Genomic DNA, 16,189 nt, shown 5'->3' with positions numbered 1-16,189 from the left:
TTTTTTTTAAAGTTCTTCCAATTGCAATATTAACACAATTACTTAATTTGGGGGAAAGAAAAAAGGTCAGACTGTTCTGACAGAAATTAAGGCCGATGTGCCTCACTGGCGTGACAATGATGATCTCCAGTAAAGGTCCAGGGCATATATTTCCCATACGTTGAATGAGCTAGATCTGCAACTTCAAAGTTTTAGTACCAATATGTGGAAAACATGCATAAGGTAAGAGCATTTTTATCAAGAACTAATTATTATCAAAAACGTATTTAAATTAATTCTCAGTGTGCCCAGACCTTTCCAAGCAAATCCGATGAAACAAAGTAGTAGTCACTTTTCTAGGTGAAAGAGTAAGAGAGAAAATTTATAGCCATGTCTTTGCAAAGGCTCTTTGGCTTATTTCTCAGAAATTGTGAAACAAAGGACCCTAATGAGTGGAGGACCCATCCTTTTGCAGGCCAGGTGGTTTCCAAAAGGACTTAATTGAGTTGTCAGCTGATTGATAGGTCCTCAAAAACAGTTTTTGATGAGAGATTGTTGTGCGATTGTTGGCTGACCTCATGGAAGGAATTCAAAGAATGAGATGACATACTACATTAAGTCTGCTTTTGCTCCCATCTGCTGCTTCTTTTTTTTTCTTCTGATTTTTTTTTTTAAATTGGAGAATAATTGACATACAATATTGTATTCGTTTCAGGTGTACAACATAGAGATTCAACAATTGTATACATTACAAAGTGGTCACCACAGTAAGTCTCGCTACCATCTGTCACCATACAAAGTCGTTACAGTATTATTGACTATATATTCCCTATGCTGTACATTACATCCCTGTGTCTTATTTATTTTATAGCTGGAAGTTTGTACCTCTCAATCGTCTTCGCCTATTTCATTCATAACTCCCCTCCACCCTCTTACCCCCCTGGCAACCATCAGTTTGTTCCCTGTATCTATGAGTCTGTTTCTATTTTGTTTTGTTTGTTTTGTTTTAGATTCCACATGTAAGTAAAGTCACACGGTATTAGTCTTTCTCTGTCTGATTTATTTCACTTAGCATGGTACCCTCTAGGTCCATCCATGTTGTCACAAATGGCAACATGTCCTTTCTTTGTGTGGCTGAGTAATATTTCATTGTATATACAACACATCTTCTTTATCCATTTATCTATCGATGGACATTTAGGTTGCTTCTATAGCTCAGCTATTGTAAATAATGCTGGATGAACATAGGGGTGCATATTCCTTTTTGAATTTGTGTTTTTATTTTTTACTTTTTGATAAATACCTAGAAGGGAGATTGCTGGATCACATGGTATTTCTATTTTTAGTTTTTTGAGGACCCTCCATACTGTTTTCCATAGTGGCTGCACCAATTTACATTCCCACCAACAGTGCACAAGGGTATTAAAAATAGAACTACCATATGATCCAATTATTCCACTACTGGTATTTACCCAAGGACAAAGAAAACACTAATTTGAAAAGATATGTGCACCCCTGTGTTTATTGCAGCATTATTTACAATAGCCAAGCTATGGAAGCAACCCAAGTGTCCATCAATAGACAAATGGATAAGGGAGATGTGGGGTACACACACACGCGTGCGCACGCACGCACGCACGCACACACGCACATATATACACACAATGGACTATTACACAACCATAAAAAGGATGAGATCGTGCCGTTTGTGACAACATGGATGGAACTAGAAGGTATTATGTTAAGTGAAGTAAGTCAGACTGAGAAAGAAAACCACCATATAATTTCACTCATGTGTGGAATCTAAAAAACAAAACAAATGAATAAACAAACAAGCAGCAGAATCAGACCTGCAAATACAGAGCACAAACTGATGGTTGCACGAAGGGAGGAGGTGGGGGATGGGCAAAACGGGTGTAGGGGAGTGGGAGATACAGACTTCCAGTGATGTAATGCATATGTCATGGGAATGAAAGGCACAGCACAGGGAATATAGTCAACGATACTGTAACAGCACTGTATGCTGACCCATGGTAGCTACACTTGCGGTGAGCATTACAGAGAGATGTTGAATCACCATGTTGTATACCTGAAACTAATGTAACATTGTGTGTCAACTACACTCTAATAAAAAAATAAAAATAAAAGGTTTTCCCAAAATCTCCAAGGGAAAAAACAAAACAAAACAAAACCCAAACCAAAACAAAAAATCAAGCCAAACAAAAAACAGTGCACAAGGGTTCCCCTTTCCCCACATCCTCACTGACACAGGTTATTTTTTGTCTTTTTGACAGTAGTCATCCTGACAGGTGTGAGATGTTATCTCATTGTAGTTTCGATTTTCATTTCCCTGATGATGAGTGATGTCCAGCATCCTTTCATGTGCCTGTTGGCCATCCGCATGTCTTCTTTGGGAAAATGTCTACTCAGGTCCTCTGCCCATTTTTAAAATCAGATTGGGTGGTTTTTTTTTTTGGCGGGGGGAGGGAGATATTGAGTTTTATGTCTTCTTTATATATTTTGGATGTTAACCCCTTATCAGATATATCAATTATAAATATCTTCTCCCCTTCAGTAGGCTGTCTTTTTGTCCTGTTAGTGGTTTCCTTTGCTGTACAAAAGCTTTTTAGTCTGATGCAGTCCCAGTTTGTTCATTTTTGTTGTCCTCGCGCGAGGAGACAGATCCAATGTGTGTGTGTGTGTGTGTGTGTGTGTGTGTGTGTGTGTGTGTGTGTATTCACTAAGACCAATGTCAAAGACCTTACTGCTTGTTTTCTTCTAGGATTTTTTATGGCTTCAGGTATTACATTTAAGTCTTTAATCAATGTTGAGTTTATTTTTGTACATGGTGTAAGAAAATGGTCCAGTTTCATTTTCTGCATGTAGCTGTCCTGTTTTCCCAACACCATTAATTGAAGAGACTGTCTTTTCCCCATCGTATATTCTTGCCTCCTTTGCTGTAGATTAATCGAGCATACAAGTGTGGGTTTATTTCTGGGCTCTCTATTCTGTTTTAATGAACTATGTTTCTGTTTTTGTGCCAGTACCATACTGTTTTGGTTACTACAACTTTGTAGTATAACTTGAAATCTGGGAGCGTAATACCTCCAGCTTTCTTCTTCTTTCTCAAGATTGCTTTGGGTATTTGGGATCTTTTGTAATTGCATACAAATTTTAGGATTCTTTGTTCTAGCTCTGTGAAGAATGCCATTGGTATTTTTAATAGGGATTGCATTGAATCCATAGATTGCTTTGGGTAGTATGGACATTTTAATAATATTAATTCTTCCAGTCCATGAGCATGGAATATCTTTCCGTTTATTTGAGTTGTCTTCAATTTCTTTCAGCAGTGTCTTATAGTTTCCAGAGTACAGGTCTTTCACCTCCTTGGTTCAGTTTATTCCCAGGTATTTTATTCTTTCTGGTACAATTGTAAATGGGATTGTTTTCTTAATTTCTCCTTCTGGTAGTTTCTTATTAGTGTATAGAAACGCAACAGATTTCTGTATATTGGTTTTGTATCCTGCAACTTTACTGAATTCACTTATTAGTTCTAATAGTTTTTGGGTGGAGGCTTTAGGGTTTTCTATATACATATAGTATCATGTCATCTGCGAATAGTGACAGTTTTACTTTTTCCTTTCTGGTTTTGATGCTTTTTTATTTCTTTTTGTTTTCCAACTGCTGTGCCTAGGCTCATCTGCTTCTTTGGATAAAAAAAAAAAAAAGGTAAATAATCCTGCCTCGTATTCACACACCTCATACTTCTCCATGAAAACATCAAGTCATTGGAAAAAAATCCCATCCACCTCTCCTAAAGATTCATTTCCAACCAAAATTTACTTTTCATGTCAATTATTTTTTGAAAATTTTACTATCTTCGTTATTCTGAGCAATGGGGTATTATGGTATGGTGGTGGAAACTTCAAAAACGTGGAGTCTCAGCACAGTGAATAAAAATCACAATGAATAAAATAGCATTTCAATTTGTCTATATATTTTTGTCGCAGAGAAACACTATAGGGTTCCACAAAAGACGATGAGGATAAAAGACAGATTACATTCAGATAAAATTATGTGAAGGAAGTGGGATGGAGATACAAGTTCACGGAGATGAAATGTGGATGTCGATTTTCCAACTTAAAGGAGAGCTTTTTCTTGTGTTTTTAAGTAGATGATGATGGGTGCCAAATTGCCAGGATATTTAGATTTTACTGGGTGCCATCAAAATAGTGATGCTAAAGTTTTGTTTTAAAATGTCAACACTTACAGAAATGACATATTTACTATTTAGACTTAGAGTGAAATATTTTAGATGTCAACTTCCATGTGTGAGAGGATAGACAGTTTCTCGGAATTGTTTGAGAGGGTTTGTGAGCAAACACTGACTACTGCCCATCTAAGCTGTTCTCTGCTGGCTAGGATTCTACAGTATCCCACTAACTGGTGGTCTTCCAAAAGACCACCCTGCCCCATCCAAAACTTTCGCTGCCGCACTGCAGCAAGAGTGATCTCTTAAGATGCGAATCTGATCACATTAATCCCTTGCTTAGAAATTCTTCAGTGACTTCCCACTGTGCTTTGAATTCTTAACCCTGGGCTAAAATTCCTAACCCTGATTTACACAGCCTGAAAGTTCTGATAACCTGTCTGCCAATCATGATGATCTCAAACCAGCCTTTCACCCTTGCTTGACCTGTCACATTTCAGCCCCTCTTAGGTAATATTGTTCCCACCACTGGACATTTGAACATTGCTGTACTCTTGGCCTGGAATGCGCTTGCCTTCTTCCTTCCCCTAGGTATCCCCTACAAGCCCTTCAGGTCTCAGCACCCGTGCCATTTTCTTAGGAAAGAGTTCCTTGACTTTCCAGACTGATTCATATCCCCCTTGAGAGTTCTCATCTTGCATTGTCTGCCTTTCCTTCATAGCACTAGTCATATTTGCCATTTTATATGTATTAGCAGGTATGATACTTAAAGCAGATCCACAAAGACTCAGGAGTGACTTTTTGAAAGTCAAAATTACAGTCCTTCCACATGCATTCCCAACGCATCCACAGGTCAAGCTCTCAGTTCCTTTTGAATGAGAGAACAGCTCTTTGGCCTCCCTTCACTCTTCCCTACACTACAGTTTATGGGGCACTGCCTATGCTCTGAGTTCTCCAAACTTGATGAGTCTTGACACTCAAAGTTTTGTCTTGACACTGAAACTTTTCTGTTTCAAGCACCTGACTCCAACAGCCAAGAGTCATAGTTTTCAAGAGGATGGTCTTTGCCAGGCTCTATAAAAATGGAAAAAAAGGGGCGCCTGGGTGGCTCAGTCATTAAGCATCTGCCTTCGGCTCAGGTCATGATCCCGGGGTCCTGGGATCGAGCCCCGCGTCGGGCTCCCTGCCTCTCCCTCTCCCGCTCCCCCTGCTTGTGTTCCCTCTCTCGCTGTCTCTCTCTCTGTCAAATAAATAAATAAAATCTTTAAAAAAAAAAGAAAAAAAAAGGTGGGGGGAGAAGAAGAAAAAAGAGGCCAAGAGCTACACCCTTTATTCTCTTTGGACTTTTCTCGCTGCATTCGCTGCCCAGAAGTGGACTCAGTTCCCCTGGGTCAAGGCATTATAGGTCAGGACACACCCTTATTCCAGGCACAGTGGTGACATGTCAGGAGAGACAGACTTGCCCTCCTTTCAGGGGCTTCATTCCTAGGAAACGGCAACGGCCATGGCTAGGCTCTGAGGAGGCTGGGCTGGAAGATGGGGATCAAGTCTGAGAACACTGGGCCAGCCCTGCCTTGCAGTAGCTCAACTCCACAGCCTGGAAACTGCCATTCCCAGAACCTTCATGACTAACAGCTCCTGAGTTTCCACTACCCCCTCCCTCACTGGGGCTCTGACCCTGACCACCCACCCTGCACAATATACAGGAGGCGGAGCCTGGATAGAGGCAGTGTACCCATCATGGCAGGGAACACAACATATCACCTCAGGAGAATACAAGAACTTGGAGTCTTCGAAACACTACCACATACAGTCTCACAGGGGATTCTCATGGCCTCCCAGTGGGGCAGGCAGATGACTCTTATTGACAGATGAGGAAATAGGGGTTCTCCAAGGAAGTGCGACTCTCCCAGGCAAACAAAAGGGAACCCAGGTGTCTTAGTCAGCTCAGGCCACCATAAGGAAATACCACAGAATGGGCAGCTTAAACGACAGACCTTGATTTTCTTATAGTTCTGAAGGCTAGAAGTCTGAGATCAGGGTGCCAGCATGGTTGGTTTCTGCTGAGAGCTCTCTTCCCAACTTGTGGGTGGCTGCCATCTCTTTGTGTGCTCACAGAACCTCTTCTTTGTGCATTTAGGGTAGGGGAGAGGGGAGAAAGAGAGACAGTGAGAGAGACAGACAGACAGGCAGGCAGGCAGACAGAGAGACAGCTCTGGCATCTCTTCCCAGGAGAACACTACTCCTATTGGATCAGGGCCTTATGATTTTATTTAACCTTAATTGCCCCCTTATAGGCCTTATCTCCAAATACAGTCACCAGGGTTTGGGGCTTCAGCATACAAACGTACATACACACACTCATACAAACATTGGGGAGAAAATTCATAGCACCAGGTGCTCCATAACAGAGCCTTAAAGAACATGGTTCATTTTACTGCTGCCTCTCTTCAAAGTGTACACAGTTCAATGCATTTTGAAAATTGCATCCACCCAGTGACTGACCCAGCCCCCTGTCAAGCTACAGAGCATTTATGTCTTCCCAGAAAGTACCTTTGACCTCCTTGCCAGTCACTCCTACCTCCTTGGAGGCAACTGCCCTCGGGATTTCCTGCACCACAGATCCTTTTTGCCTGCTCTTGCATTCTGTATCAATGGAATCATACGGTGTCACACTCTGGTGTCTAACTTTTCTCACTTTGCATATTGTCTGTGAGACACACCCATGTGGTTGTAAGGGTCAGAGATCCACAGTGTAGGGATTCACAGCAAGCCCCTTATCCCTCCTCCTGCTGATGGGCATTTGGGTTGGCTCCAGTATGGGGCTATGACGGTGAAAGCTGATAGAAACATCCTTGAGTGAGCCTCTTTGTGTTCCATTCTCCTGGGTAAAAACAAGTAGGAGTGCCAGGGCTGGGTCACAAGGTAGGTGGATGAGTTGTTCAAAATGACCACACGCAGATGTCTAAGGATGTTCTGACAATTCACGCTCCCATCACCAATTCTCGACATGAGAACCATCCCAACCCTGACCCAAAGCAGAGACAGGCTGGCCACCACTCGAGTCTTGCCACGTCCCGAGTCCCACATTTGTACAGAGCCTGCTGCTACCCAGCTCCCCCAGAGGGACTGTCATGAGTTACAGAGTGTGCTGCCCGCAACCAGGTCTGTGAAGGACCGATGGAAGACATGCTGCCACTTACCCAGCCCAGCAGTACCCTGAGTGGGGAAGCATGAGTGCCATGTTGGGGTGATGCTCCAAAGGGCCGTGTGGGCCCAATAGGAACCACCTGCACCTGTGAGGTTTCAGTGGGCAGGTGGACACAGAGGGTGCTGGCAGCCAGGAAGAGGCCGAGGAGGTACTGTTTCCAAGGTAGGAGCAGCCAGCAAAGGAATGGCGGGTTCAGAAAGGGAGGAGAGGACCCGCCTGGCTGCCCAAGAGCCTGTGGAAGGTTTGGGGGCAGGGCAGGGAGCCGCCAGATGCTGGGAGCAGGAGCTGGGTGTGTGAGCAGAGTGGGTGGTGGAGGAAGAGAGCTGTTGAGCAGCCAGAGCAGCCTTCGGCTGGCAGAGACCTGGTCTGAAGTCACAGTTTAGGAAGTGTGGGTGGGCACTGCCTGGTAAGAAGATAGGAGGGAACTCCAGGCTCTCCCTGGAGGAGACAGGAGGGGTCCATTTGGCTGTGCAGGGCTTGGGCCCTTGACGATTGTGGTGCAAAGCAAAGAAACCCTTCCTGGCTTGTGAGCAGAAAATGCTCCCCCTCAACCTGTGGAGGTTAAGGGACACATCTGAGGTCACCCAGCTGGGGAGCAGCCAGGTGAAGAGAAACACTGAAACCGTGCCTGTGTTCTATGTGCTCAGCTAGGCTGGCCATCCCTTGGACTTTATTCGTAACAGCTACTACTAGAGGAGGTGTGTTATGGGAGCATCCAGTCACCTAGCAGCCCAGGCCCTCTGTGAGTCTTGATTGAAGCATCTCTGTGCCACCCCACGGTGAAGTGTTTCTGTGCTTATTTCTCCACGTGGTTAACATCTGCTGGGCACCAGCTCTGTGCAGGGCCCAGTACTGGCAATCAGGGGGACCAAGCCAAAAGATGGAAGACCCTGGGAGCTGAGCCAAGCAGGTGGCACAATTACAATTCATTTACGTCCAGCAGGGAGCCCAGCCGCCCACAGGGTCTGGGTGGTGGTGGGGGTGGGAGGAAGAGGGCACAGTGTGTATCTACCTGGTGTCACACAGGACTCTCAAATGCGAGCACGGCCACAGGAACTCATCCCTGCCCCTGTCACCCCACTTACCAACATTTCCTCTCACAAAAGCTGAGAGGAAAGGCAACTGCCGGCGTGATCCCCATGTCAGAGAAGGAACCCTCCCATCCTCTGGGCCCACACACAAGTGAGACATCTGGGACCCTGCTCGAGCCCTCTCCCTGCCCTCTCCCTCCCTAGAGCCTGTATCCTCCTCTTTCTCTTAAACCTTCTGCCTTAGGAGGCCCAGGCCCTCACCGTCTGGTCTGGCCTTCTGGCCTATTGCAGAAGGCACCCTCTGCTCCAGGATTATCTCCCTGCTGCCCAGTTCACCACACAGTGGGTCTGATCATTGTCATCCCCTCACTTCAAACCCATCGGGGCTCTCCACAGCCCTTGGGGTAAAGGTCCCAGGCCCATGGCAGATGGGAGCAGGCTGACAGATTCAGGTGCTTGCTTGAAAGAAGGTACTGAGGGGTGCCTGGGTGGCTCAGTCGTTAAGCGTCTGCCTTCAGCTCAGGTCATGATCACAGGGTCCTGGGATCGAGCCCCACATCGGGCTCCCTGCTCGGTGGGAAGCCTGCTTCTCCCTCTCCCACTCCCCCTGCTTGTGTTCCCTCTCTCGCTGTGCCTCTCTCTGTCAAATAAATAAATAAAATCTTTAAAAAAAAAAAAAGAAAGAAAGAAGGTACTGAGAGCCTCCTGTGGCTCAGACTCTGTTCTAGGCACTGGGGACCCTGGGGTGAGAAACATGGGCAAGGCCATCTGGGGAAGGAGGCCCTAATGCCCCAAAGCAGAGACCAAAATCTCTGCTATGTATCTGTCACATGGATGACACATAAATCAATGCTGCCAATGAGAATATGGATGGGGAATATTCCAGGATCCACTTTTTGATGTGGGTGGCTGGGCAGAGGAGGCCTCTGGGAGGAGAGGACATTTCTGCCAAGATTTGAATGAGGAAGAAGAGGAGGAGGAGGCCACCACCACGGGAAGTTCTTGGGGTGGGTTGTCCCACATGGAGGAGGAAGGAAGGCAAAGGCCACAGGTGAGAAAGAGCTGGGTGTGGTGCTCTGGGGCCAGCTGAGAAGGCCAATGAAGCAAGAGTTTGGTGAGAGGTGCTAGGGGCGGGTGGTATGGAAAGAAGAGGCCAGCTCCTTGGGGGACGGGGGGTGGAGAGGGATTGTTGGCCAGGGAGGGGACTTTGGAGTTTCCTTAGTCTAAGGAGATGGGGAGCCACAGGGAGGACTGGTCACTGGGGAGGGAGCGGGGTCTGGTGGTGTTGCAGAGTTTGCTCTGGCTGCCATGTGGGTGGGAGTAAGGTAGACAGAGAGGCCAGTCTGGAGGCTGGGAGAGTAGGAGATGGGGGCCAGGAACCATGGAGACATGGAGAGGGTCAGCAGTCATCAACTGGAGTTGATAAAATCCCACAGTGGGTTAGATTGGGAGTGAAGAACAAAGGAGAGGGAGAGGGGAGAAAAATCCTGACATCTTTGCTGGAGTAACCGGGTGGAAGGCAGAGCCCTTGGGGGAAGCCCAAGGAAGAAGCTAGTGTGTCAAGAGGGATGAAGTGCTCCTGTTTGGACACCTTCATTCTGAAATTCCCATGGGGCATCCAAGTGGGCAGTTTGATGAGCATGTGTGGAGCTCAGAGAAGGGGTCCCGCCCAGAGACAAAACATTTGGAGCCATCAGCAGGCAGGTGGTCTCTTGGATGAGAGGACTTCAGGTGAGAGTGGTGTTGGAGGCACCAAGGGTCCTGGGGCTGAGGCTGGGAGCCTACCACCAGGGAGGAGAAGGAGGAGGGAGTTCCAAGAACAGGCAGGCAGAAAGGGAGGAGATTAGCTCAAAGGTGGGGGCTCACAGAAGCCAAGAAAGGAAAAGGTTTTGAGGAAGGAGGGTCAACTGTGCTGAGAAGTGGAGCAAAATGAGGGCTGAGAGGTGCCAAAGGAAAGGTAGTTGAGGTGTCACAGCCCAGCCCTGGCAGAGGGGGAAATGGGTACCCCAAGGTAGAGCCAGAGAGTCCTGGACTTGGAGTCAGCAGGTATGGAAGGAAGGAGAGTAGGAAGAGGCGAGGCTGAAAACAGGGAATGAATTGACAGTCGGCCCACAGGCCAGCTGGCCAGTTGGTGACATGGGACCCACATATGTTCCCATGGGAGCACCCTCTCTGAGGAAGGATCCCAGATAAATCATGGCAGAAACCAAGAAAGAGGACAACGTGGGGTGCAAGCCATGGGAGGGCTAACACCAAGGTTCGGTGGACAGAAATTCTCGCGGTGGGTGTTAAGAGCAGCAGTTCATCTGTATTAGGAGAGGCAGTCTTGGCCCTCAGCAGGGAGAAAGGGAGGGAGTCCACACACGAGGCCGACTGGGAAAGCTGGTTTGTGACAGAACACCTGTGTTTCTTCATTTACCCAGGATTTACCACCCAGGAGATAAGAAAGCTGGGGAAGTAAGACCACATGGGCCAGCCAGGCTCCAACTATGAGACCAACTCCAATGTGGCCTGCTTCTGGGCAATGGGAATGTGTAGAAAAAATGAGAGTGCCTTCAGCCTTGATGCTAGGAATTCTCTCCTAGAAACAGGCCAATGAGGCTTCTCAGCAGTGGGGAGGAAATGAGCAAAGGAGATTCACAGAAGGGGAACTGGGAATGGCTGACACATTTGTGCAAGGATGCCCAACCTCACTGCCGACCAGGGAAACACAAGGCACACAATAATGAGGTAGCACTTCTCCCCATGGGGGTGGGCAAGTGGTCAAGGCTGGACAAAACCAAAGGCTGCTCAAGCTGTGGGGCACACAGGACCACACTTGTGCTGCTGGCGGGAGTGAACACAGGTTCAGCCACTCGTGGGAGATAACAGAATAGCAACACCTGGCCGTGGCGGTGATGGGCACCCAAGTGCCCAAGTCCCAGCAAAACCACTTCTTGGTGTATGCGCCAACAGCGGCTCAGACAGGCGTGCGCAGGGTGCTGTGATAGCCGAAGACTGGGAACAGTGTGAATGCCCATCCATAAGATCATAGACAAATAAACCAGGGCTCTGATTCAACAAGGAGCATAAGTGAGCTGGATGCTCGGAGGAAACCTTGACCAGTATAGCTTGAGTGTGCAAAGCGAGTCACAGAAGAGGATGTCTGGCCAGATGCCAGGCAAGGAAAGAGAAGGGGGGCGGACAGGCAACAACACCGGAGGGTGTGACCCTGAGGGAACCTGTCTGCCATCTGACCAGCAGAGAGGCTCTGCACACGGCCCCAGACGCCCATGACAGCACAGATGCAGGGTGCCGAGACCCAGCGGGACTGGAGCTCCATTTTGAGTGGTGGCAGCACTGCCCTGGTACAGTGACCAGCCTAGGTAGCAAAGGAAAGGGGAAGGATCTGTGGAAGGAGGCTGACTCGGGGCCAGACAGACGGAGGTCTCTGGGGAGGCATGACACCCATGCGGCCCTCAGGGGCCAAGAGAGCAAATGTCTCAGAGCCCATTACCCTGGCGAGGGCACAGGGGGCAGGGGACACATCCAGTGCTCCACTCCCAGCCCACCGGCTGTCCTGTACACACACACCCTCAGGTAGAGACCCCAATTCTGTCGTTCCACTGAGGCCCAGAGAAGGAGCAAGGACTTGCCCAAGGACACATGGCAAGATACAGGCCCAAGGGGTTGACTTCTAAGTACTTGAAGTGAGCAAAACAGGACAGAGTCCGTGGCACCCTCCTTGGGGCTGGCCACTGGCACCGGGGGGGGACGGCCCTTGGGGGGTCACCTGGGGGTCCGAGGGGGGCGTCGTGCACCCACAGCGGCCTCGGCCCCCAGCGAGAGCGTGGGGACTGCCGACCCTCCGTTGGGGTGGAGTGTGTGTGTGCTCGTGTGCGCATGTGGCGTCTGTTCCACGTAATCGCACCTGGACCAGGTGCTTCTCGCTGAGCGGGGACAGGACCAGTTCTGGGTGGGCTGGAGGAGGGGGGAAAGCAGGCGAAGAAGTCCCCAGAACGCCCCCCCCCCGCCCCCGCCCCGGTCCCGTTCCCCACCCATGCCAGAACGCAGCGCTGGGGGGCGCATCTCAGGCCTGTCCAGCCACTCTCCGGTGGGCACCCGGGGATGTTTGAGGAAGGGCTCAGTTGGCAGGCTGACGCCCTGAGGGCACGTTCCGGGAGCGGCGGGCCGTGGACAGACATGGGTCGAGGATGGGGGCACCGACTCGCGGATCCCCAGGGTCCCCACCTGTGCCAGCACCCCCTCGGGGGCGGGGGAAGGAGCAGGTGACGTCACGCGCGGTCCCGGGGTGCCCGCGGCGGTGGCCGCAGCCCGGCCGCGTGACCCGCGCGCGCCAATGGCCCGGCGATCTCCGGGGCGACGCGGAGGGTCCGCGCTCCGCCGCCACTGCGCCCCCGCCCCGAGTCCGCACTGCAGAGAGTGGAGGCGAGCAGGCGCCGGCGCGCTGGCCCACGTGCCGCGCGGAGAGAGGGACCGGGAGAGGAAGGAGAGGGAGTGCGAGAGAGCCAGGGAAAGAGGGGCGCACGACCCGGCCGCTGCTCCGCGCAGCCCCTGCGTGCCTCCTGCTGGGACCGCCCCCAGGAAGGACCCCGACCCAGAGGAAGGTACCAGATCCGGGGAGGGGGCTCTTGGCCCCCGGGAGACCCCGCCGCCCGCCGCCCGCCCCAGCAGGACTGCGGCAGCCCGCGTGCGCGGCCAGACGGGGTGGGGAGGGCGCTGTGGCCCCTGCGGGCCGGTGGAGGGCGGGGCAGGGGTCGAGCCTGGGCCGCAGAGGCGCCGCCCCGGGGGAGTAGGGTCACCTGGGGGTGCGAGGGGGGCGTCGGCATTAACCTCGCTCTCGCCCCGTTCGTATTCACAGGCTGCGGAGACCTGGGCTGTCTGCTGTCGTCCTGGGAGTTGGCCCAGATATATGTGCATCACGCAGTGATCCTTTCCCCCCTAAATTGGACTCCGCAGAGACTGGGGACATGCCATTGACCCTGTTGCAGGATTGGTGTAGGGGGGAACATCTGAACACCCAGCGGTCCATGCTTATCCTGGGGATTCCTGAGGACTGTGGTGAGGATGAATTTGAGGAGACTCTTCAGGAGGCTCTCAGGCACCTGGGTAGGTATAGGGTCATTGGTAGGATGTTTAGGAGGGAAGAGAATGCCCAAGCATTTCTCTTGGAGCTTGCCCAAGATATTGACTATGCTTTGATCCCCAGGGAAATACCCGGAAAGGGAGGGCCCTGGGAAGTGGTTGTAAAACCTCGGAACTCCGATGGGGAATTTCTCAATAGACTGAACCGCTTCTTAGAGGAGGAGAGGCGGACAGTGTCAGACATGAACAGAGTGCTTGGATCGGACACCAACTGTCCTGCTCCAAGAGTGGCCATATCACCTGACTTCTGGACCTGGGCCCAGACTCTGGGGGCAGCAGTGCAACCTCTGCTAGAACAAATGTTGTACAGAGAACTAAGAGTGTTTTCTGGGAACACTGTGTCCATCCCAGGGGCGTTGGCCTTTGAAGCCTGGCTGGAGCACACCACTGAAATGCTGCGGATGTGGCAGGTGCCCGAGGGTGAAAAGAGGCGGCGGCTGATGGAATGCTTGCGGGGTCCTGCCCTGCAGGTGGTCAGTGGGCTGCGGGCCAACAATGCTGGCGTAACTGTGGGCGAGTGCCTGGCAGCCCTGCAGCAGGTGTTTGGACCTGTGGATAGCCGTAAAATCGCCCATGTAAAATTTTGTAAGGCTTATCAAGAGGTAGGAGAGAAAGTCTCCAGCTTTGTCTTGCGTTTGGAACCCCTGCTCCAAAGAGCCGTAGAAAAAAATGCAGTATTACGAAGGAATGTGAATCAGGCTCGCCTGAAACAAGTCTTAAGTGGGGCTACCCTTACTGACAAACTTCGAGACAGGCTTAAGTTGATGAAACAGCGAAGGAAACCACCTGGTTTCCTGGCACTGGTGAAGCTCCTGCGTGAGGAGGAGGAGTGGGAGGCCACTTTGGGTCCAGAGAGGGAAAGGATACCAGGGCTGAACGCAGGCATAGGGTCATCTGCCAGAAACAGTGCTTTCAGAGTGTCTTTCCCTGCCCCTGGCAACGCTCTGCGGGCCAGGTCTTCCCAAGGCTCCAGGCGCAGGAGGGGCAGAGGACAACACCGAAGGGGGCGTGTGCTAAGGGCCAGCCCTCGACATTCAGGCAAACGGAAGCACCACACATTTTGCTATCGCTGTGGAGAAGATGGCCACGTCAAGGCACAGTGTAGCAACGCTCCAAACCTGCTCTTGGTAAAGCAGAAGAGACAGGCTGCAGTAGAGTCGGGAAATGGGAACTGGGCTTGGGAAAAGAGCCACCCCAAGCCCAAGGCCAAGTAGGCTCGGGAGAACAGGGCAGCTCTTACTACAGGCCAAGGAAATGGAAGAGTTATTGGAAGAAGGGAAAGGGGCAGTCCACACAAACAGCAGGGTACCTGAGTGGGGCGGAGGGGCAAAGAAGCCAGGCCCAGGCTGAGCCCCCTCATCCTCTATCATCTGAAAGGGACTCCACTTACCAAGCCATATGGGGCTCAGTGATGGCCAAGAACAGTGCCCTGAAGAGGTGCCGGAGATACAATGGCAGGAGGTGCACCAGATGCAGGCAGACTCCAACATAGCAGAGGCTGAAGAAGGTGCAGCTGGGGACCCAGTCATCAACCCCATCGTCTGGCCACCCCCAAATCCCCACCCCATGGGCTCCAAGCTAAAGATGCCTACTGGCACCTAGGCCACATTGGGCCTGGCCAGCCCTGCCGAAAGGAGTCGGCTCAAGCAAGGAAGAGCTGCATAGCACAGAGGTAATGCCCTGGAGGGAAGGCCACATGATCTAGCCCGTCTTCAGGATCTTCTGCACTGCTCTAGGGGAGCCCCAAGAAGGCAGCACCCTCGAGCCACTGTGCAAGTGAAGGCCCTGGGAGCATAGCACCAGCCTATGGGCAGCTTCCTTCCCCTGCAGCCTGGAAGGGCTATGGGAGCAAGGAGAGCAAAGACTGTGAGGAAAAGATCCCTGGGCCAGAGCCTTGGCTCAGCATGGGGAGTGGGGTGCTGGGTACCTGGCAGGCCAGTACCCCATAGCTGGCTTTGGTGTGACTGGGTGTGCAGAGAAACTTTTCTCCCAAAGCAGGAAGAGGAAGAGAAAGAGGAAGAGGAGGAGAAAAATGTACAGGAGAGGAAGAGGAAGAGGTGAAGGAGGAAAAGAAGGAAAAGGGAGAGGAGAAGAGGAGGAAGAGGGAGGACTTGATGGTGGGAGGTGTTTCTGCTTTTTTTGTACAGTGCCACTGGAGACCGGGAGACCATAGACAAGGAGACCTGGGACTGGCCTGGTGAACCACAGTTCAGCAGCTGCCAATGCCAAGGCCAGCTCCAATCCCTGCCAACTTGGGGAGCTGGCTTGGGACACCCCTGAATGGTCAGCCCCAGTCTAGATGAGGGGCACCTGAAAATGTCTGCCACCCACACTGTACTGGGAGATGTTAGGAGCCATCTCAAGGGTGCCAATCTCTTGGGCCTCCCAGGAGAAGGGACCCCTTTCACTGACCCACTAGGGCATGTTGCTCCATGTTCTGGGAAGCCCACTGGTGTCTCTGTAGGCCACTTAGTGACCCACGTGTCAAGTTACTCCCCCACCCCACTAGCGACCATTCCTGTGCAGAGCCTTGAGGTGTGCAGGAACCCGCCGTGGGTGGTGTCCTGGCCTACCGGGGCCGCCACCTCTCAGCCTGGGTGCGTGCCATGAGCT

At 50.8% G+C, this 16,189-nt stretch overlaps 1 protein-coding gene across 1 annotated transcript; it reads left to right on the top strand.

Moving 5' to 3' along the window:
- Nucleotides 1-13,401: 13,401 nt before the first annotated feature.
- LOC110579434 (PNMA family member 3) lies at nt 13,402-14,790 on the top strand. The gene has a single exon (XM_021689081.1). It carries the CDS (start codon nt 13,402-13,404, stop codon nt 14,788-14,790), a length of 1,389 nt encoding a protein of 462 aa, XP_021544756.1.
- Nucleotides 14,791-16,189: the final 1,399 nt, after the last annotated feature.

This window comes from Neomonachus schauinslandi, chromosome X (assembly GCF_002201575.2).
Source record: "Neomonachus schauinslandi chromosome X, ASM220157v2, whole genome shotgun sequence".
Taxonomy (NCBI): Eukaryota; Metazoa; Chordata; class Mammalia; order Carnivora; family Phocidae; genus Neomonachus; species Neomonachus schauinslandi.
Note: the sequence above shows the minus strand (reverse complement) of the source record. Positions and strands in the feature narration are given on the sequence as shown.

Coding starts and splice junctions, on each gene's coding strand:
- LOC110579434 (XM_021689081.1), top strand. CDS start 13,402: ATGCCATTGACCCTGTTGCAGGATTGGTGTAGGGGGGAACATCTGAAC.